Source organism: Mya arenaria, chromosome 13 (genome assembly GCF_026914265.1).
Source record: "Mya arenaria isolate MELC-2E11 chromosome 13, ASM2691426v1".
In the NCBI taxonomy this organism is placed as follows: Eukaryota; Metazoa; Mollusca; class Bivalvia; order Myida; family Myidae; genus Mya; species Mya arenaria.
Window position 1 is genome coordinate 40,411,901 of NC_069134.1, and position 23,589 is coordinate 40,435,489.

General features: G+C 36.4%; 1 protein-coding gene across 1 annotated transcript; it reads right to left on the bottom strand.

Annotated features, from left to right (window-relative positions):
* Nucleotides 1–21,388, bottom strand: LOC128214892 (ankyrin repeat domain-containing protein 13C-like). The gene is made up of 13 exons (XM_052921595.1): nt 21,223–21,388; nt 20,169–20,210; nt 19,703–19,807; nt 17,210–17,341; nt 16,646–16,712; nt 15,590–15,734; nt 14,408–14,539; nt 13,054–13,121; nt 12,250–12,334; nt 7,499–7,648; nt 6,133–6,161; nt 5,085–5,185; nt 1–4,589 (listed from the first exon to the last, which is right to left on the bottom strand). The coding sequence occupies exons 1-13, from the start codon at nt 21,350–21,352 to the stop codon at nt 4,456–4,458; spliced, it is 1,320 nt and encodes a 439-aa protein (XP_052777555.1). The 5' UTR covers nt 21,353–21,388; the 3' UTR covers nt 1–4,455.
* Between the last annotated feature and the right edge of the window lie 2,201 nt (nt 21,389–23,589).

The window sequence follows — 23,589 nt, forward strand, 5'->3', positions numbered from 1 at the left end:
ATATCAACAAGTTTAATACAATAATCTGCAATTGCCAAATATCACATTTTGTTTTATGCATTCATGTAACACTAATATACTACAAACAGACAGAAAATTTCATATGAAATCAATAATATATACCGTAATTATGCAAATCATTTCTAGGAATGCTGTCAACTTTATCCAAAAACAATGTTTTAAACAAAGACTAGCAAAATAAGTAGTTTTCCTACAGTAGAAAAACAGTCTAACACTAGAAAATGCAGCCTATATCAAAACTGGCATTAAAGCTGCACTCTCACAAATTTACCATTTTTACAACTTTTTTATTTTTTGTCTTGGAACGAGCAAATTTTTGTGTAAATATCTGCAAACCAATTAAATAAGATTGCTGACAAAAAAATCAGATCGCAGATTTTCATATTTCCTTTCCAAAATTAATGTTTTATGGCTTAAACCGTTACTAACGGTTTAAGAAAAATGCATAAAACATCAATTTTTTAACTTAAATATAAAAATCTGCGATCTAATTTTTTTGTCAGCAGTCTTATAAAACTGGTTTCCATGGATTTCGCAAAAATTGTTTCGTTCCAAGTCAAAAAATAAAAAAGTTGTCACGTTCAATCTGTGAGAGTGCAGCTTTAAGGTTTTTTTTCCAATTTTAATGGTCAATAAAAGCAACGTAATTTTGGGTAGCATAAAGCAACAGCACTACATTAATATAAATAACATATACTAAAAAAGAAATAGCATTACAACGAAAACAAGAAACATATGAATTAGGCAAACAAATAACAATTCTAAAAATTGCATTGTACAGTCAAACAGCAAACATAAAAGCACCACTATAGGAAATCATGTTAACAAAAAATAATAAGCACACAAAAATGCATCCCTAAAATATAGGAATATGTCCCTTAAATGATAGGGCTGTTGTCAGAAATTGATTTGTACAAAAAATTAATTTCAGTGTTTAATTTTTGTAATTTCAAAGAAATTGTTTATGCTAGCTCTTTACATGGATTTATCTATTTATACATGATCTATAAATATATGGCTGAAAATGACATGGAAATGTTACTAAAGTGACAAGCTTATTCAAAATCAATACAATAACATGTATATTATACCAGGTACCATTACATACACATGTATAACAAACATCATTTTTGACTGATAAACCTTTAACTACTTACTAAATAATGCATTTATGGAAAATATCAATTACTGATAACACGATTGTAACTGTGTATTTAATAGCAGAAAGTGCAAAAATATTAAATGATTGGTGAATGCTATAAGACTGACTGTGGTCTACTATAGTCTTATGAGGTAGAAATACCATGTTTAATGCTCATTTCTTTCAATTTAAACTCCGTATCCTTCAAGAACCATTGTTTTCAACACATTCATTCTTTTTGGAATTTTAAAAACATATTATTAATTGTGGTAAATCTTATTTGGGAGTAAGAGTGCATCTTTAAATAACATGTAAAATAAGTTTCCAATTGGAATAATGCAAGAGTGAGACTTTTCAAAACAAACCACGCTAACATTGCAATCATAAATGAAAGACAAATTACAGGTTAACTACATGTTTAAATACACCAACATGTAAGCATAAGTGTTTGTGATCAAGAATAATGACCATTCTAATGTCAGATCTCATCAACACATAATGAGTGCAAAATGAGAGTGAAAATGAAAAATTGTTCGAACACATGGCCCAATATAGCATGAAAAATGAAAATGTATGGGTCCCAAGAGACATTAAAGGGACTAGACACCAGATTGTACAAAAGTCGGAAAATACATTTTTTTCCTCAAAACAAGCCTAGAATTGTCAATGCAAGCTAGTAGAACGCTGATGATACTCAATTTTACATGATAAAAAGAATAAACGAAACAATCATGTTTCTGTCTCATCTGAGTTTACCTGTTTCAAAATAGCGCGTAATGGTTTCCCAGTTTAAATCATATCTGTTTATGAGTACAGATAAATATATCAAAGATATAACTTACTGGAATTTACGTGGTAGGCAAACCCAGTTAATTTGGCATTTGAAAAATGCGCAAAAACTGCAAAAGACGCAAGTGTCGTAAGCATTGTGATACATAAGTAAGATTCAATGCGTTTACACAACAATGGCAGTTTTATGTAAATTTTTGAATATTTTTTTTTTCTTGCAATTGTATCATATGGCGTTTAGTCCCTTTAAATCATGAAAGAGATGCATTAAAGAACCTTTTGTCATTCTTCCATAAACTTAAGTTGTTTTTTTTTATCAATAGAAACCCATACAACACTTTCTAGCACACCGGATAGGCATTTCCAGTGATTTCAGCCGTGCTGGAAAACTCCATCTGGCATCCCCCCATGCCAGATGAGTCACGCACTGTGACGTAATACCTTCAATTTCTATTATTAAAAACTAAATGTAACCGTAGTTGTGCGATTTCAATAGATGAGTCCCATTAACATTAACTTTACAAAAATATTCCTTAAAAACAAAACAAAATAACCCTTAAAAGACGTGATAGGGAAGGAACTTATTGAAGTATGCAGTGAATACAAATTACTGCGCGTCATGACGTCAGTAAACATCATCGCACGCGCTTTTTGGTGAAATGTACAAAAACGCGCTTTCTTATGTTTTTTCTTCACAAAAAATGTTATTTAAGGTATGCTAGAAAAAAAATCTATCATGTGTAATAATAATATCTGTCATGTAGAAAAATCCGACCCTCGGGCACGCTGCGTAGCCGGTAACTCGGCAAGCCTCGTTACCTGGCAATGCAGGTGCCCTCGGGTCAGATTTTTCTATCCGGAACGGGAACACATGACAGATATTATTATTACGGAGGTTCTGTACGAGTGTTTGGAATTGCCATTTTATTATTTCTTGTTCATTCCACAATGTATGTTACAAATTATGATTTTACATCTTAATTATACTTAGATCCTTTTAAGTAATATTCATTACAAGTCAAGAACTATTTAAATCAGAATTTTCACGAAAACTTGAGAAAAAACGACAGAGCTTAAAATTTGTTTCAAACATAAATAAGCATACCACAAATACATGCATTCTTGGAGTTACATACTAACTTGCATATACAGTTTCTAAATATTGGCTTGTAGATGTGGAATACTGTGGCATATCAAATATTTGAGAAATTACTTCAAAACTTGTCAAAATTTCTGAAATATACCTCAAATTGGCCAAAAAATTCTAAAAATAACTTCAAATTTGCCAATAAATAGTCTGATCTTGAGAATATTCTACTGAAAATTCATGTATATCTTCAATGAAAGAGCATAACCATCTCAGTACTGGCGCTTCCAAAGTTTGTCAGAGGAATATCTACCGCAAGGATCGTCTTTTTTTGTAATCCTCGTTTTCTGTCCACAAAGTTCATATGTTCTTTCCCAATATTTTGTTCCATGTGAGAGTCGATGATTGCCCCAAGCCCTTTATTATCGGTTTTACTCCTTGAAGTATCATCCATAGATTTAATTTCTGGCCTAGGCAACGAACAACTTACATAGGTCTTACAAGCCTCACAAAAGCTGCCAACATTAAGCAGAAGGCTGTTTAAATCACTTGACATACACACTCTGCTACGATAACGTTCCCTCTGTTGCTCGTCTACTAACAACTCCTTCTCATTTTCTTCTCCACTCCCATAATTATAAAGACTGGAAAGCCTTTCTTGAATTGTACCAGCCTTACAGACTTCAGAATACCCCATTGCTTTACTCTTGCTTTCAGATTGGCATTCACTGAAGTATTCCGATAACCTAAGGCAATCGTGTGAATCAGGTTTACTATATATACTCTTATGTTTTAGTTTCAATAAATCAGCATCTTCCTCATGTCCTAAAATGTCTTGATTGTCATTTTTAGAAGCAGAGCTGCGTGTGTATGTGCCATGTTCAGGATCCACAGAAGATATTTGTTCATTTTCAATACATCTTGTTCCGCTCGGACCAGTTTTATGATCACCATCGACTTCACGTTGTTTAGCAGGCAATGATTCATCACATTGATATAGGGCACTAAATGAGTAAATATCACTGTCATGTTTTTCCCTGTAGTCCTGAGAGAGTGAACTATCACCAACCAGGGCCCCACACAATCCACACATCTCATCCCACAACACACCTTTGGCCCCTTTTGTTTCATTTATACATAAATTCTGGTCTGAAACTGGCCAATGAATACTAATTTCTTGGTCAACTGGCCGACAAATATTAACTTTTTGACTGATCGCCCGGTCATGGTCCACTATTCCATGAATATTCATTTTCTGTGCACTACAAAAATCAAATTTCCATGGCATATGAATATCCTTTTTTCTGAACCAACCATCTGTTTTCAAACTGTTATCAGTATCCTTTTCCCTAGGCTGATAGTTATCGATTTCTCGGAATGTACATATAATCTCCACCAGGGAGATGTCTTGCAGGAGTCATAAATCGGGAAATCGGGTTGGGTCCTCGAGATACGTGGACGGAATAGAGAAAAGCTCGTCTGAAAGGTCATCCCGCCATTCAAAGAAACAGAATGTCACTTTGGCAGTTACTGTGGGGAAGACTGGCAACTCTGAAACAGGTGAAATATATGTAAGCATTATGGACTAAAAGGTGATGGAGTGTGGTCCAAAAATTTATCATTTGCCACTGAAGTCAGCATAATCATAAGAATCTATAAGATGGCATTTTTAAATTGAAATTTTACAATTTTAGTAAACAAAATATGGTTATACTATTAAATCTTTCTTTAAACAACTTCTATGTTATTCACAACAATTGGGCTTTTCGTGATAAGCGGAATGATGGAGAATGTCATTTTAAAATACATTTATACAAATGATTATTGAAATCCTGACCAAAAATTGGTGCTTAAAATCCTGACAAAAAATTGACGCTTGAATCGTGTTTAGGGAATAATACTTGAGGAGGTATTCTCTTACTTTACAAAACAAACATGGCCTCAAATACTTCAGAGAGGAAGAAACTGCATCAATTCCATCAAAAGGGACATATAAAAAGATAACAAAATAGGTACTTAGAACTCCTGACCAAAGAAATTACATACCCAGTTTAACAGGGAAACCAGGGGGAAGTTTATTCTCCATGAAGTCTCTGAGTTTCTGGAACTGTTTAAAGGGTGCTATCACCTCCAGTACATCTAGCAACCTGGAAATCCAGAGGTATTGAACAAATTCAAACAAAATCTATGCCAAACCAAACTGGATCACATTTTAATGAGAGCCCTAAAAGCATGATTGCCTGATGACAATGCTCATCTGTTTTTCTAAGCCCTAAAAAATTTACCTGTGTTTCGGGCAACCTGCCCCATCTGGAAAAATACCTCAACACTAAAGTGCTTTTTCGACCTTAAATAAATAGATTGAATTTTCTGATTTTTAGTCAATGTTGACCATTTGTGATGATTGCAATTAAAAACATAAAGTTTCAATTGTTTAATACACAATATACCAAAATGTCATGGTAAGCATTTCTGACTTGCTTTGCTGTTTTGAATGCACTTAAAAAAAAAAAGACTCTGTCCCGAACCTTCATTTGAGACCATTGTTCTAAATTTAGATCAAACATTTAGGACTCATTTGATTACATTATGGCGATATATATATTCATTTAATGATTTTAAATAATGCTAAAGTTACTACTAGTATGATTTTTCTAACATGATTTTTCTTCAAGACACTGACATTGCCAAATATTAACCACTTTTTATTTAATCTTTAAAGCTGTACACTCACAGATTGACCTTTTTGACAACTTTTTTATTTTTTGTCTTAGAATGAGCCAAGTTTTTTGTACATGTCTGGAAACCAGTGATACAAGACTGCTGACAAAAGATCAGATCGCAGTTTTTCATATTTACTTTCGAGAATTGATGTTTCATGGCTAAAAGCATTACTAAAACTGAAATTTTCAGCATTTTCCCAAACAATTGAGATCTGTTCTATTGTGAGTTAACTTATTTGAATGAATTGAATGCATTGATACCAAAATCAGCTGATTTTGAGACAAAAACTTAACACTTAAAATCTGTGAGAGTCCAGCTTTAAATTTTCAAAGTGAATTCTAAAACAATAGCCATTCAAAAGTAAACTTACACATCCACTGTCATTGGAAAGTCTTTGCTCTGAAAGAAATAGAGTACAATAAGTAAATTCTGGCATGAAAACCTTTACAATAGGGCACGTACCTGTAGATCAAACATAATACTTCAATATGTTTATGCATGTGGATAGAGATTTCCATGCATAGAGACATATACAGTACATGTCAGTTTCAATTAATAGATTATCTTGTTTGAGAATAAAAATGTGAACATCAACATTATTAGAATGTGAACATCAACATTATATTGCTAAGGGAAGGAAAATATTAACATTGCCTTTAATTGACTTTTTTCAATACTCCATTTTTCCATTACTGAACAAGATCTCCACTTGCATAAATCACCATTTGTCTGATGTTTTCAAGTCTAACAATGGCATCTAAATAAACATGTTGTCTCTGGCAACATGTGTACCAAGTTTCATTTGGATATCTTGGAACAGGTTTTGAGTTGCGACCAAGGTTAATGTTTTTGAACATTGATAACAACAACAACAACACCAATGCTATGATAATTCAAGACAATTACCATGTCTATTGTAGCCTAAAAGATAATTTCCAAGGCTACTGTAGCGTTTAATATGCTTACAATGGTTATAATAGCCTTAAAGATACTAACCTTAGCTATATAAGCCTTAAAGCCACTAACAATAGCTATTATAGCATTCAATACAATAACCATGGCTATAGAAGCCTTAAAATTATATACAATGGCTATAGGAACCTTTAATATAGTTACCATGGCAATATTAGCCTTAAAACCACTAACCATGGCTATTGTAGCATTCAAGACACTTACCATAGCTATATTAGCCTTAAAGCCACTATCCATGGCTATTATATCATTCAATACAATAACCATGGCTAAAGAAGCCTTAAAATCATATACAATGGCTATAGTAACCTTTAATATAGTTACCATGGCAATATTAGCCTTAAACCCACTAACCATGGCTATTGTAGCATTCAAGACACTAACCATGGCTATAGAAGCCTTAAAATCATATACAATGGCTATAGTAACCTTTAATATAGTTACCATGGCAATATTAGCCTTAAAACCACTAACAATGGCTATTGTAGCATTCAAGACACTTACCATGGCTATAGAAGCCTTAAAGCCACTATCCATGGCTATTATAGCATTCAATACAATAACCATGGCTATAGAAGCCTTAAAATTATATACAATGGCTATAGTAACCTTACCATGGCTACTGTAGCCTTAAAGACAATTACCATGGCTATTGTAGCCTTAAAGACAATTAACATGGCTACTGTAGCCTTAAAGGCACTTACCATGGCTATTGTAGCCTTAAAGGCAATTAACATGGCTACTGTAGCCTTAAAGATACTTACCATGGCTATTGTAGCTTTGAAGTTTTTCTGGCTCTCCTTGGACAAGTGTGGCCTGCCAATGCATGGAACGTTACCTATGGGAGCTGATATGTACTCTTCCCACAAGACAGTTGGTGACTCTGGGGGTGGCAGTGATGATCGACGACTAAACTGCAATATGTATGTGAATAGAATTATTTCACTGATAGTGAGCAGTAGTTATTTTTCTTGATAGAGGGCATAGCTTAAATTAAATAATTAGTAGCACGCAATAAATCTGAAAAAAAATAAAATATTCAAATGTGGTAAAGCTGACTTTGCAATTCTGTGCAAGAACATCAATTTGTTTGTACACATGTATGTTATGAGATTAAGCAACATTTTCAGCACAGATTGGACCGTCATTAAAAGAGTCATGAGTCCATTGTGGGCTTTAAATCTCGGGGCCACAATATTTACCAAATATGTTAAGCATAACAGATTCACATTAAGGGTCAGATTTCGTTTAGACAAATTAACTGCATAAAGTTTATTTTACCTATTAAAAAATGCCTATGGCTCATAAAAAAATCTTTAAAAGTCTTTAAAGGGAGGGAATAACACAATTAATATGAAATGAAAAAAGTACTGACTCACAGTGTATCACTACATTACCCCTCTTAAGCTCTTCCTCGCAGTATATCACTAAACCACCCACTCAAAACCTACCTCACAGTATATCACTACACCCCCACTCAAGGCCTACCTCACAGTATATCACTACACTACCCCACTCATGGCCTAACCCACAGTATATCACTACACTACCCCACTCAAGACCTACATCACAGTATATCACTACACCACCCGACTCAAGGCCTACCTCACAGTATATCACTACACCACCACCCTCAAGGCCTACATGACAGTATATCACTACACCATCCCACTCAAGGCCTACCTCACAGTATATCACTACACCACCACCCTCAAGGCCTACATGACAGTATATCACTACACCACCCCACTCAAGGCCTACATCACAGTATATCACTACATCACTCAAGGCCTACATCACAGTATATCACTACACCACCCCACTCATGGCAAACCTCACAGTATATCACTACACCACCCCACTCAAGGCCTACCTCACAGTATATCACTACACCACCCCACTCAAGACCTACCTCATAGTATATCACTACACCACCCCACTCAAGACCTACCTCAAAGTATATCACAACACCACCCCACTCAAGGCCTATATCACAGTACATCACTACACCACCCCACTCAAGATAACACTACACCACCCCACTCACGGCCAACCTCACAATATATCACTACACCACCCCACTCATGGCCTACATGTCAGTATATCACTACACTACCCCAATCATGGCCAACCTCACAGTAGATCACCACACCACACTCAAGACCTACCTCACAGTATATCACTACACCACCCCACTCATGGCCAACCTCACAGTATATCACTACACCACCCCACTCATGGCCAACCTCACAGTATATCACTACACCACCCCACTCATGGCCAACCTCACAGTATATCACTACACCACCCCACTCATGGCCTACATGACAGTATATCACAACATTACCCCACTCATGGCCAACCTCACAGTATATCACTACACCACACTCATGGCCAACCTCACAGTATATCACTACACCACCCCACTCATGGCCTACATGACAGTATATCACAACATTACCCCACTCATGGCCAACCTCACAGTATATCACTACACCACACTCAAGGCCTACCTCACAGTATATCACTACACTACCCCACTCATGGCCAACTTCACAGTATATCACTACACCACACTCAAGGCCTACCTCACAGTATATCACTACACCACCCCACTCATGGCCAACCTCACAGTATATCACTACACTACCCCACTCAAGACCTACCTCATAGTATATCACTACACCACCCCACTCATGGCCTACATGACAGTATATCACAACACTACCCCACTCATGGCCAACCTCACAGTATATCACTACACCCCACTCAAGGCCTACATGACAGTATATCACTACACTACCCCACTCATGGCCAACCTCACAGTATATCACTACACTACCCCACTTATGGCCAACATCACAGTATATCACTACAACACACTCAATGCCTACCTCACAGCATATCACTACACTACCCCACTCACAGCCAACCTCACAGTATATCACTACACCACCCCACTCATGACCAACCTTACAGTATATCACTACACCACTACACTCAAGGCCTACCTCACAGTATATCACTACACTACCCCACTCATGGCCAACCTCACAGTATATCACTACACCACACTCAAGGCCTACCTCACAGTATATCACTACACTACCCCACTCATGGCCAACCTCACAGTATATCACTACACTACCCCACTGATGGCCAACATCACAGTATATCACTACAACACACTCAAGGCCTACCTCACAGCATATCACTACACTACCCCACTCATGGCCAACCTCACAGTATATCACTACACCACCCCACTCATGACCAACCTTACAGTATATCACTACACCCCACTCATGGCCAACCTCACAGTATAGCACTACACCACCCCACTCATGGCCAACCTCACAGTATATCACTACACTACCCCACTCATGGCCAACCTCACAGTATATCACTACACCCCCCGACTCAAGGCCTACCTCACGGTATATCACTACACCACCACCCTCAAGGCCTACATGACAGTATATCACTACACCACCCCACTCAAGGCCTACCTCACAGTATATCACTACACCACCACCCTCAAGGCCTACATGACAGTATATCACTACACCACCCCACTCAAGGCCTACATCACAGTATATCACTACACCACCCCACTCATGGCCAACCTCACAGTATATCACTACACCACCACAGTCACGGCCTACATGACAGTATATCACTGCACTACCCCACTCATGGCCAACCTCGCAGTATATCACTTCACCACCCACTCAAGGCCTACATGACAGTATATCACTACACCACCCCACTCAAGGCCTACATGACAGTATATCACTACACCACCACACTCAAGGCCTACATGACAGTATATCACCATACTACCCCACTCATGGCCAACCTCACAGTATATCACTACACTACCCCACTCATGGCCAACCTCACAGTATATCACTACACCACCACACTCAAGGCCTACATGACAGTATATCACTACACTACCCCACTCATGGCCAACCTCACAGTATATCACTGTACTACCACACTCATGGCCAACCTCACAGTATATCACTGTACTACCCCACTCATGGCCAACCTCACAGTATATCACTACACCACCACAGTCAAGGCCTACATGACAGTATATCACTACACTACCCCACTCATGGCCAACCTCACAGTATATCACTGCACCACCCCACTCATGGCCAACCTCACAGTATATCACTGCACTACCCCACTCATGGCCAACCTCGCAGTATATCACTTCACCACCCACTCAAGGCCTACATGACAGTATATCACTACACCACCCCACTCAAGGCCTACATGACAGTATATCACTACACCACCACACTCAAGGCCTACATGACAGTATATCACTGTACTACCCCACTCATGGCCAACCTCACAGTATATCACTACACTACCCCACTCATGGCCAACCTCACAGTATATCACTGTACTACCCCACTCATGGCCAACCTCACAGTATATCACTTCACCACCCACTCAAGGCCTACATGACAGTATATCACTACACTACCCCACTCATGGCCAACCTCACAGTATATCACTACACTACCCCACTCATGGTCAATCTCACAGTATATCACTACACCACCACACTCATGGCCAACCTCACAGTATATCACTACACTACCCCACTCATGGCCAACCTCACAGTATATCACTACACTACCCCACTCATGGCCAACCTCACAGTATATCACTGTACTATCCCACTCATGGCCAACCTCACAGTATATCACTACACTACCCCACTCATGGCCAACCTCACAGTATATCACTTCACCACCCACTCAAGGCCTACATGACAGTATATCACTACACCACCCCACTCAAGGCCTACATGACAGTATATCACTACACTACCCCACTCATGGCCAACCTCACAATATATCACTACACCACCCCACTCATGGACAACCTCACAGTATATCACTACACTATCCCACTCATGGACAACCTCACAGTATATCACTACACTAACCCACTCATGGCCAACCGCACAGTATATCACTACACTACCCCACTCAAGACCTACCTGACAGTATACCACTACACCACCCCACTCATGGCCAACCTCACATTATATCACTACACCACCCCACTCAAGACCTACCTCAAAGTATACCACTACACCACCCCACTCAAGACCTTTATCACAGTATATCACTACACCCCCACTCAAGACCTACCTCACAGTATATCACTTTACCCCCACTCAAGACCTACCTCACAGTATACCACTACACCACCCCACTCAAGACCTTTCTCACAGTATATCACTACACCCCCACTCAAGACCTTTTTCACAGTATATCACTACACCCCCACTCAAGACCTACCTCACAGTATATCACTACACCCCCACTCAAGACCTTTCTCACAGTATATCACTACATCCCCACTCAAGACCTTTCTCACAGTATATCATTACACCCCCACTCAAGACCTACCTCACAGTATATTACTACACCCCCACTCAAGACCTTTCTCACAGTATATCATTACACCCCCACTCAAGACCTACCTCTTTGTTATCCCAGGATCCCTTGGTAAGGTTCTCCACCATTGCCTTGTTCTTCTGTATATCCTCTTGAGACAGGTGCTCTCGTCTGGAAAATAAAGTTATATATCTATAATAATCTCTTAAGGCAGTCAATATACTAAAGCAGCTGTCTGGTAACCTTATACAGGGGAAAATAGTACACTGTTTGAGTTAAATCCAAACAGTGCTTTCTGTTAAAGACACCTAAACGACTCGTGGATCAGCAAACCTTAAAATGTGGATAAAGCAATAAAATAACTTCTATAATTATAAATTCATTGCATCTGTTTGTGCATTTTTAAGTAGCTTTCTTTAGTAGTAACCAGGTTATTCTTATCTAACAAATAAGAAGATTCATTGTGTACCTAACTGGGCACTGGGTACTTGATTGTACAACCGGGGTCACATTTATAAAACATGGCAAGTGATAAATTCCTAATTCCTTAGACCATTTTCTTGCATATTTTCATATTTCTGTTGTACAGACACTGCACTGGTAAAATGCATTCTGAGCTTGCTCAAAAAACTGTTTCATACAGCATGGCATGTTCAAAAACGTAATGCCAAGCAGTAGTATATTAATACAGGCTTTTTCATCCCAAAGACTAATTTTAATGACTGTGCTAGACTTGCACCTTTTTAGAATTTTTAACTTACTTCCGGTAAAAATGAGTGAGGGGTGTGTCAAAGATGTAAAAAAATCTCTTTTCAAATACATCTTACAAAATTAAAGTTTTGCAAATCATAATCCATATGAAATAATTTTTTGCAAATACTGAAGCTAACCTTTTCTTGGACTCCAATACTAAACCATTGATGTTGAAGAACTCAGCTGCATACTCGCCTATATTCTCCTGCAAAATAAACATGAAATATGGAGTTTGTCAATGTACATAAATGAATAGAGACTGATCAACAATGGTGCCTACATTACATTATAAACATTTAATCAAACCCTTTCTTCTGGGCCGAAATCCATCAAACATCTTAAGTCATCTCCTATCTTTAGTCGTTTCCTATCTTAAGTCGTTTCCTATCTTAAGTCGTTTCCTATCTTAAGTCATTTTCCTATCTTAAGTCGTTTCCTATCTTAAGTCGTTTCCTATCTTAAGTCGTTTCCTATCTTAAGTCGTTTCCTATCTTAAGCCATTTTTCAAGTGAAGTACTTCACTGATCATATGATACAATAATTCAAAAAAATCTGAAATACTTTATTGTCAGTGATCTTATCAAAAATAGATAAAAAAAAACACTTATACTTTCCTTTAAATTAGACTACGGTATGAAAAATTTAAGAAATAAACTTAAGTTAAAGATGCACTCTTACTCCCAAATAAGATTTACCACAATTAATAAAATTGTTTTTATATTACATAAGGGATGAATAAATAACTAAAAAAATGGTTCTTATAAGAATACCGAGTTTATTTTGAAAGAAATTAGCATAACACATGGTATTTCTACCTTATAAGACTATAGTAGACCACAGTAAATCTTTTATCATTCACCAATCATTTAACATTGTTGCACTTTCTTCTATTAAATACACAGTTACAATCTTGTTATCAGTAATTAATATTTTCCATAAATGCATTATTAAGTAAGTAGTTGTAGGTTTATCAGTCAAAACTGATGTTTGTTATGCATGACGTGTATGTATTGATTTTGAATAAGAGTGTCACTTAAATGACTTAAGATGCTTTATGAATATTGGCCCTGTAATATAACTTACAAATGTACATAGGCCCACAGTCTATATAATTTTATCAGGATATCATGAGTAAAAATACAACTTTCTATGACAAGGAATGAAATCTTATAGAGTTTGCATTGGTTTTACTTCGACCGGCCAATTAAATCACACCGGCCAATTAAATCTCAACTTTAAACTATGGTCATAAGAACGATACAGGGACAATGGAACTCTCTCAAAAGGTGATATTGACTGTCCTAAGCAGCCAGTTTGGCATTAAGAATTAATTGGCAATGCGATTGTGCTGTGCTGAAACTTATTGAAAAGTACAATTCGCTAAGTTTATTTGTTAACAGTCATACACAAATATGCAGTGTAGCGTCATGTGTGAATATGAGCTCCTTTACAGAGTGCAGATTACAGTGTACCGGTATGATGTAAACATACGGTTTTATCTTCCCTAAAGAGCCATCCACTCTGTGTGCGGGAGAAGGTGATGTTCTTCGTGGACATCTGGGCGGCCATGATGTCACTGCGCATCAGAATGTCTATCTCCTCCTCGACCTCCTGGTCCGTCTCCTGGTTTTGAAAAACAACAACATTTAATTAAAAGATGCACTCTTGCTCTAAAATAAAATGAACCACAATTAATATAACTGTATTAATTTACGGAAAAGGATGCATGAATATCGAAAGTAATTGTTCTTATGAAGGATACCGCGTTTAATTTGAAAAAAACGTGCAGCAAAAACAGTATTTCTACCTTGTGAGAAAATATTTGATCCCTGTAAATCTTTTAGGACCCACCAGTCATTTAATATTTGTATGTTTTCAGCTATTGAATACAAGGTAACAATATTGTTATCAGTAAATTATATTTTCCATAAATGCACTATTTAGTATAAAGTAGTAAAAGGTTTTTTCACTCAAAATTTATGTTCTAGTATACAGTGTGTATACCACATGAAACAAATACATTATTTCCACAAAACAAGTCGGTTTATAGTGTGTACATTTAGCATATGTTATCCAAGGCAATCGTTATTGTATTTCAGCTTCATATTTATAAATAAACTGAAGAGGCAAGTTTTTTTCATTTTTGTTATTTCAGAAAATTTTAATATTTAAAAAAAAATATTTCCAACATTCAAATATATATTATATATCCATAAAATCATTATCTATTTGTGATCGACAATGCTGAAAATCAAGTCTGATAATGATATTTTCATTTTAATTCTTCTCCCACCAGAGTGCGTTTTGGTCTACTTCTAATAAAGATGTTAAATTTATGAACTGCTAGAACAAAACATTCATTGGACAAATCATATTACATAAAAATGTACAGTAAGAGTTTTCCAATTGACGTCACCAAATAATTTAATAAACAACTTTCATTTGAAATTTGATTAAATCGAAAATTTAATTGACACAAATGAATTTTAATTTTCCCTCTTCAAACAGACTATAATTATATTTAATTTTTCCCTGAAAATATTCAAATTGTACCTAAAAAAACAACACAAATCATAACCTGTACTTGAATCATCTCTTTCCTTTTACATCTGTTTATCTGTATACATGTGTATCTATTTTTAATTTATATAATGAGAAGAAAATCCTACAAACCTCATATCGAATTCTCTGGTAGACCTTAAGCTTGTTGTCCATGACGGTGAGGGCATTATGAGGACTCGCCTTTCCGTTAAAAACAAAAGTAATGTCCCCTCTCTCCCAGCGCATGTCGTTAAAGTCCACCAATGTTGTGTCTAGTCTGATGAAATAAGGATATGTAAAACCATGTTATACCATCATACAAATCAGAGGCGGATCCAGGATTCCATGTTAGAGGGGGGCATAACCTTGTGAATTGCATCCCTCCCTAAGAATGGAAATTTAAGTGGTGACAGGTGGGTTTGTGATAATCCCCCATAATTCTGGTCTGAAATGGTGCATTTTGGGCGTATTTTATTACTTCTTTCTCCTTTATTAAAATAAAAAGTAAACTAGGACGATTAAGGTGGGGTGGGGGGGTACACTGGGTGCTGCCTTCCCTCTTCCCTGGATTCGCTAGTGCAAATAAACAAAGAAAATTTGAACAAATTATCATATAAAGACACATAAGACATGCTACAAGCACGAGGGGAGAGCTCTAGTGGTAAAGGTGTTTGCCTCTCACCCAAGAGGTTGTTGATTCGATCCCCACCAAGGAAACTTCCTCATGGCTTATCAAAATGGACACCAGGCCCCAATATCACAAAAGTACTTAAAATCTCAATCTCAGACTCAACTTATTTTACCACTTTACATAAAAAGTTATTAAAAATCGTATATATATGTTTATACGGTACACCTTTTAGAAGAGCATTCTCTCATAGAACATGTTGATTCAAAACTTTTGTCAAGAATCCAAAGAAGAAATGTTCTATTGTATATTTCTATTGTATTATAAGAGTGAAAACATGCAAGATTTTGAATCATACTATGCTGTCATGTGGCAAAATGAGTTGAGACTGGGATTTGACATAAGTATTTTAGTGATTATGGGGCCAATACTGGTTTCCACCAAGTCTACAGACTCGAGATTTCATATGGAAACTAATATTCTGGCTTAGTATTTCCTGCTGTTGATGATATGAATTTTGATTGCACATAATTCTTCAAACAAGAAATCCGTGAAGCTACCTTATACATGATCCTTTTTTGTGTATTTTGCATAAGTCTGATGGCAGAATTCTGGAAACTAAAGGCACTGAAATAAAAATGAAAACATTTCATAGAAAATAATTATCTGTATCAGTATGAAGAAAAACAAATACAAAAAAGTCTACAGATTTTCAAGGTCAATTATATGTGTCTTTTTATATGAACAGACTTGTTTGTACATACACATGTATGTGAATGCTACACTTAATACCATTGAAGTATTACTTATACTATGTACCTGAACTTTTATTTGTCTGTTCAAGAATAAGCTTTAATTTACTAATAAAAAATAAACTTTGTATTTGTCAACCCTCGGTTGATTAAAAAGTACATTGATCACAGTGTTTTTTTCTCCACCACCTGTACTTTAAAAACTGTGAAAATTCCCAGACTTTAAGAATTGCAAGCTCATGCTAATTAAATGATATAATAGCAGATATGAACATTTATACAATAAACTTTGCTAAAGGTAACCTAGGAAAGCTCCTGATTTAAAAAGAGAAAAATCACTAGGTCAGTTGGACTGAACCCTTAACTACCAACCCCAGCTGTGGAAGTCCCACTTGAGCTCTAGATAGAAGTCTCCTATATCTTCTAAGGCCTGTATAAGCGCTGGTCTTCTCTGGTCCAGCAGCTCACGGGACTGCTGCTTTAACTTCCGCAGTAACATGCCAACTGAAAAGAACATGTTAAGGTTTTAGCGAGAGGGTTATTGGAGGGTGCTTCACCCTGTCATACTTTGGTAGCACCCTTCTGCCCTTACGGAGATCAGAATGTGCACCCTCCTGCCTTTAAGGAATTAAATGCTTAAGATAATCAAATATTTCTTTTGTTTTGACTAAAACTTGAAAAGTGATTATCAATTCAAATAAACTTTACATACTTAAGGGTTGAAACCTATTATTACATCAAACAAGAGCTGTCACAGAGAAAGCGCGCTCGACTATTCCGCCGCTTTTCAGTGTAAGGATTGAAAAGTTTTGGCAAAACATGCATGGATCACTGTTAGATTAGATTTCAATGCAATACATGATGTGCGGAGATATTAACATAAATGTGGTTACATGCAAAATTTTAACCAGAATTTTTAAGCCATTATTTGCTAAATACAGTTATCTTACTTGGTTATTCAATTAGGTAAGGTGGTTAATTATCATTGTATAAAGTCTCAATGCAATACATCAAGTAGTTGCTGAGATATTATCCTATGTGTGCTAACATGCATGACCTTAACCAGAATTTCTAAGTCGCATAATAAAGGGGAAAAAATTATATAATATTACCTCCTCCTGTGAACAGGTTGGAGGCATGATGGTGAAAAAGCGTGCGAAGTTTCAAAGCCAGATGTCAATGGACTTTGAAAATATTTGAGGTGGTACGCAAACTTAAACGTAAATTCTAAGTAGAAAAAGGGGCATAGTTTTTAATTTACCTCCTCCTGTGTACAGGTTTGGGGTATGATGGTGAACAAGTGTGCAAAGTTTCAAAGCCATATGTCAATGGACTTTGAAAATATTTGAGGTGTTACGCAAACTTTAAAATAAGTGGTTACGCCGACGCTCGGGTGACTAGGATAGCTCTCCTTATTCTTCGAATAGTTGAGCTAAAAAGCACAACTTCTAACATTTTTTATGAAATTGATAATGCTTGAATTATTCACTGCCTGATAGAATGTGCCCTTTTGTTCTTCAGCACCCTGTCTCTTTTCTGTAGCACCATGTCCTTTTTAAAACCTGGCTAAAACCCTACACATTATTTCTCATGTCTCTGAAACCATTACCTCGAGACTTATGGGGATTTAACCGAAGGTTTTACTATATAGCTGTGTAGGTTTTTGAATGACTTATATATATATATATATTTTATGTTAAGAACTGGACTTTTATTTTAATCGTTTGTGACTCATACATGCCATATTTCTGAGAGGCTTCCCAGGGGATTTTGGTCTGAATTCCAACTGGGATTTTGATATTACACCAGGGGATTTTTACGCGACGTAAATTTGCGCAATATCTGCATTTATAATATAAGAATAAATACAGAAATACATTCAAATTACAATAATTTTTGGACTTAGTCATCATGGTCCTTCATGGAATTTCACACTCATAATATTATTGATGCTTTCCACTGTCAATTTTAGCAAGTTTTGAAAAAAAAAAAAAAAAAAAAAATTAAATTCCAGGGGATATGGATCCCCCGGCGGGGGACCAGGGGATGGGTAGAAATTCAGGGGGATTTGGCATGAATGGCACTATTATGTTCAAATTCAAAATAAAGACATGCAAAATAATGCAAATCACTTTGACTGGGGTTTTTGCTCACGAGTCAGTTTTTGAATAGTGACTCATGAGCAAAAACCCAGTCAAAGTGATTTGCATTATTTTGCATGGCTTTATTTTGAATTTGAACATAAAAGTGCTCCATTTACTGTAGTAATTCTGGCTGTATCTGGCAGTTTCACAATCATGTAGCCCCCCAAAAATAATTGCATGTTTACAATTTTACTGTCAAAATTAAAAGTATAGATCAGTTTGTAGACCTGAAAAGTTTGTCTGAATGTTTTTTCCAGCTTGAAAGAATCTTTTGTCTAGGTCAATATTAAAGCTGCACTGTCACAGACTGACAGTTTTTACCTTTTATGTAATTTTTGTCTCATTTTTGCATCAACACCTTCAATTCAGTCGTATAAGATAACTCACAATAAAACAGATCTCAATTGTTTGGAAAACTGCCTTAAAATCAATTTTTGGATAGTAACGCTTTTAGCCATAAAACATGAATATTCAAAGTAAATATAAAAAACTGCAATCAGGTGTCTTATATCACTGTCTTCCATACATTTACCCCAAAATTCGCTCGTTCGAAGACAAAAATAACAAAGTTGTCAAAACGGTCAATCTCTGAAAGTGCAGCTTTAACTACATCACGGTATCAAAACAGTTAATTTCTGATTCTTGCTGGTTCATGAAACTAGTATGAGATAGATCCAAAGGAGAAAAAAATAAACAGCTAAACTATCATGAAATTCCCTACTTATTTTTCTGTCTCCATAGCTGAGAGCTTCTGCAAGCGGTGTCCAGCCTGTGTTGTTCTTCACCTTCACCGGTGCTCCTCGGGAGAGCAGCAACATTATACATTCTGAAATAAGAGATCATTGATTTAAATGTCGAAGCTGATACTAACAGTAATTCTTGATTTTATACCTTGACTCCATATTTCATACGTGAATGATCAAAATTATTTATTAACACCAGAACCTGTCTAAACTGTTCCACTATTTGTATGTTGTAAAGGCGACAGGTGAGTATGATGCTCTTATTGCCTACAAAATTTAAACTTTCTTTTTTCTTTTTAGAATATCTGAAGATGTATTTTTTAGGTAAAAATATCATTATACATGTGCAGATGCCAGGCTTGACTTGACACTTGATTAATTAAACAGTATGAAAAACATTTTAGCAGCAACTCATTATAAAAAGGTTGTTCAGATGGTTCGTACCTTTATGGCCAAGCATCACTGCCAAATGCAGTGGTGTATTACCTGAAAATATTAAGAAAGATTTTAAATCAACTAACAGCTCAATACTGGTAGTGGCCACAAAATACGAACACTTAAGGTTTTTCACAATTTTCAAGTAAGCTAACATTTCGTATTAAACATCTTTGGTCAATGTTACAAAATCTGTAAAGTACAGGTTCACAGTCTTACTAATTTCATGTCAATTTTTTTTTTACTTTATGGACAGGAAATCACCCTTCAAGTTATGATATGGAGGACACAATCCCAAACACTTAATAAGTGTTGCTGTTTTCCATAAAGTATACACCATTAAGGCATTTTAACTAGTTTTGCTAAATTTTAATGAACAGTATTTTTAGTTTGAACTGAACAAAAACATAAAAAACTTGATAGTTAGTATCCCGAAAAACAGACATTACGGACCATGGACATTACGGACCAGATTCTTTCGCCTGGTGTTAAATAGTAGAGAGTTGTAGCGTTACATGGATACATGAGAAATGTCTAAATAAAACAAAAGTATCCTTAATCGCTCATTATTGTAGCTAGATGGTCGTCTTAATCTGATGGGTGTGATCATGTCACTTTTATTGAGGTGTCATCAAAAGACAATAAATCAGTCAGTCGAATACCGTATGTTGAATAATCCTGATTCTGACTCTATTCTTTCTGAATTTCTTAAAGCCTCGCATATGACGGCCCCCTACTTTAAGGTTAAAAATTGGGGCCCAATTTCCCTGTCTTATAGTCAAGGAAATACGGTAGGTGTTTTTTACATAAACTATTGAATTTTGTTTAACAAGTCAATGGAAACAAAGCATTTTTTGACATTATGATTATAGTAAAGTATATCATATGACCAGAGAGATACTTAAATTAAGAAAAATACTTAAGTTAGGCAATGACTTAGACAAAATATTAAAACATCGGCCCAAGCTGGGACCAATAACAATCCTACTCCCATGCCCTAGTGAGCTAAAAATCAATGATTACTTTTTGTTTAGTCACCAAAAGTCAAAATGCCACTCCTCACCATGAACATCCTTTTGAGCAAGATCATGAACCCTGATTAGCTGAGATACAAGTTTTGTGTCGCCACTGAAAACTGCGTGATGGAGGGGAAAATCGTCTCCAGGTGAGACGTCTGCTTGGATATTTGACATGGTAAATTGTTTCTTTAGCTGTCAAGTTTTTCCATTAAAAACAATCACTTGTAAAAGCTGCAAGTGCGATTTGAGGTTACAGTCCACCATTTTCCACAGTCCGTATTTAAACTATGTCCAGGTTTTTGGGATTGTGAACCTATTTTAGAAATCAAACATTAACCTAACCTTGCACAAAGCTATTCCTCAAATTTATAGAAAATGTATATTTCTGCCTTTTATCTGATAAATACCACACATGCATGTTTAAAGCATTATTAATCTGTTTCACATATTATATACTCATGCGGCGTGAAACAAGCCCAACAGATCCCTTCAGAGAAAAGCATACACATCCCTGAAGGGGTCCACTGGTCTTTATATACACTAAATTCTCTATTCCCAGGCTTTGATAATTTGCATATTACCAAACATACGTACTATGAACGTACCGTCCGTCTATAACGGAATGTTATACTATGAACGCACATCCGCTGTAACCATTTATAACGCGCACGGCTAACAAAGGCCCACAGATCCCTTCAGAGAAAAGCATGCTCGACCCCGATGGGGTTAGCTAGTCTTTATATACACTGAATTCTCTATCCACACAGAGCCCGGGATTTGCTAATTTGCATATTACCAACAAAGTAAGCATATGATACTACGAACATACTTCCGTCTATCACGGAATGTTATACTATGAACCTACATCTGCCTACAACGGACCGTTACACTGTCACGTTATCATGAACTGGGTCCTTTAATAAACTTGTAAACTTGAACAGTATACTCGTATTAAATATTCGACAACTTTCGTCAAAAATGCTTAACCGAACAAACCTCTCGTCGATTATCACTTTAGATAGGCCAGCATTCGCCATAACTCGATCACAGCAGCTCAATTTAAAACACTATCACATCCGTTTTAAAAAACTCCTTTCCATTGGGACACAGATATTATAAGCTAGTTCAACTAGCCCAACCGATGAACTTTTTATTAAAAAACCATTTCACGAGTTTGATCACTGGAGGATTGTGGCTTTAACTACGCAATCGTCATATCAAGATATTTTCAAAGCAGTGCAACTCGTATATAGCATGTCGATCAAAGAAACCTACTGTCTGTAGCGATTTGGCGTTTACGTCAAAGTAGCACGTGCAACTAACTACTGAAGACCAGGCAAAGCGTCCATACATGTGAAACTTGCGTTGGTTTTGCTTCAACCGATCAAAACATGTTCAAATTACAGTCGCTTGAACGGCGCGGTGAGAAAGTAACTGTTCGAAGCCGCTGTTGCGGTAATGCAATTTAACCGTCTCTTTGGTGACACAGAGAATACCAGAAACGCTCATGAAGGCAAGTTTGGCTTTGGTAAAACGTCAACTAGTTCAACCGCTTCTTGAGGTGGAAGCGGCTCAACGCTCAAACTCAACCGCTGAAGCAACAACAGTAAAACATTTTCATTCTCGGGTATTCCACGAACAATGACTAATCGAAAATTCCGTCTAGATTGGAACAGATCTATATCCATAGATAGTTCGGATGACTTCCGATCGTAGTAAGTTTTTCAAAATAGTGCGCACGTACAACTTTTGACTACCTTTTATAGGCTACGGATTGTGAGGGGTTTTCAAAAAATTATTATGCTTAAGGGTGTATACAACATGTCAAACTTCGCATGTATTACGGAAAATGCAAGTCAAGCCTTGTTAGGCCAAACAATTTTTTACCCGTGTTTCCGGTAACATGGCGAAAAAAAATAGTGTCGGTCGGTCGGGATTTTTTTTTTTTTTTTTTTTTACAGTTTCGAATTAATACAAAATTATGTTGCATATAATCAATTATATAACATCTAAGCTTTCCATAGTTAACAAAAAGTCAGAAAAACAGCATTGTTTAATGTCTGAAATCATTTCCTTACCTTCGACTACCGTATTTTCCCGCCAATATTGCCCATGAAATTTGGTGTTTTTTGTATACAATACTCCTTTATAAGACGCGATCGGTTTTTAGAACAAATCCAGCACTTCAATTTCTACAAATCTATGATGATGTTCTAGCGAAACAGTCATTTATCAACTAAATTTGTTAATTTGCTTGAAGAAAATCGCCGATTTTCTTGTCAACTGTGTGCTCTCTTATGTGGAGGTAGGTTAATAATAGAACAAGTAAACGCGGATATGGATTTATTTTACGGATCTTATTTTATTATTTATAATTCATCATTATTCTCGTAACAATCAAAGTTTCATTT

Bases quoted from the DNA above. Each gene is read 5' to 3' on its own strand.
- LOC128214892 (XM_052921595.1), bottom strand. From the start codon at position 21,352: ATGTCAAATATCCAAGCAGACGTCTCACCTGGAGACGATTTTCCCCTC. The intron at 7,649-12,249 runs GTAGGTCTTGAG...TACATATTGCAG, and splicing joins GATCCTGGGATAACAAAGAG to TTTAGTCGTCGATCATCACT. The intron at 4,590-5,084 runs GTATGTAATTTC...CACCTGTTTCAG, and splicing joins TGGTTTCCCTGTTAAACTGG to AGTTGCCAGTCTTCCCCACA.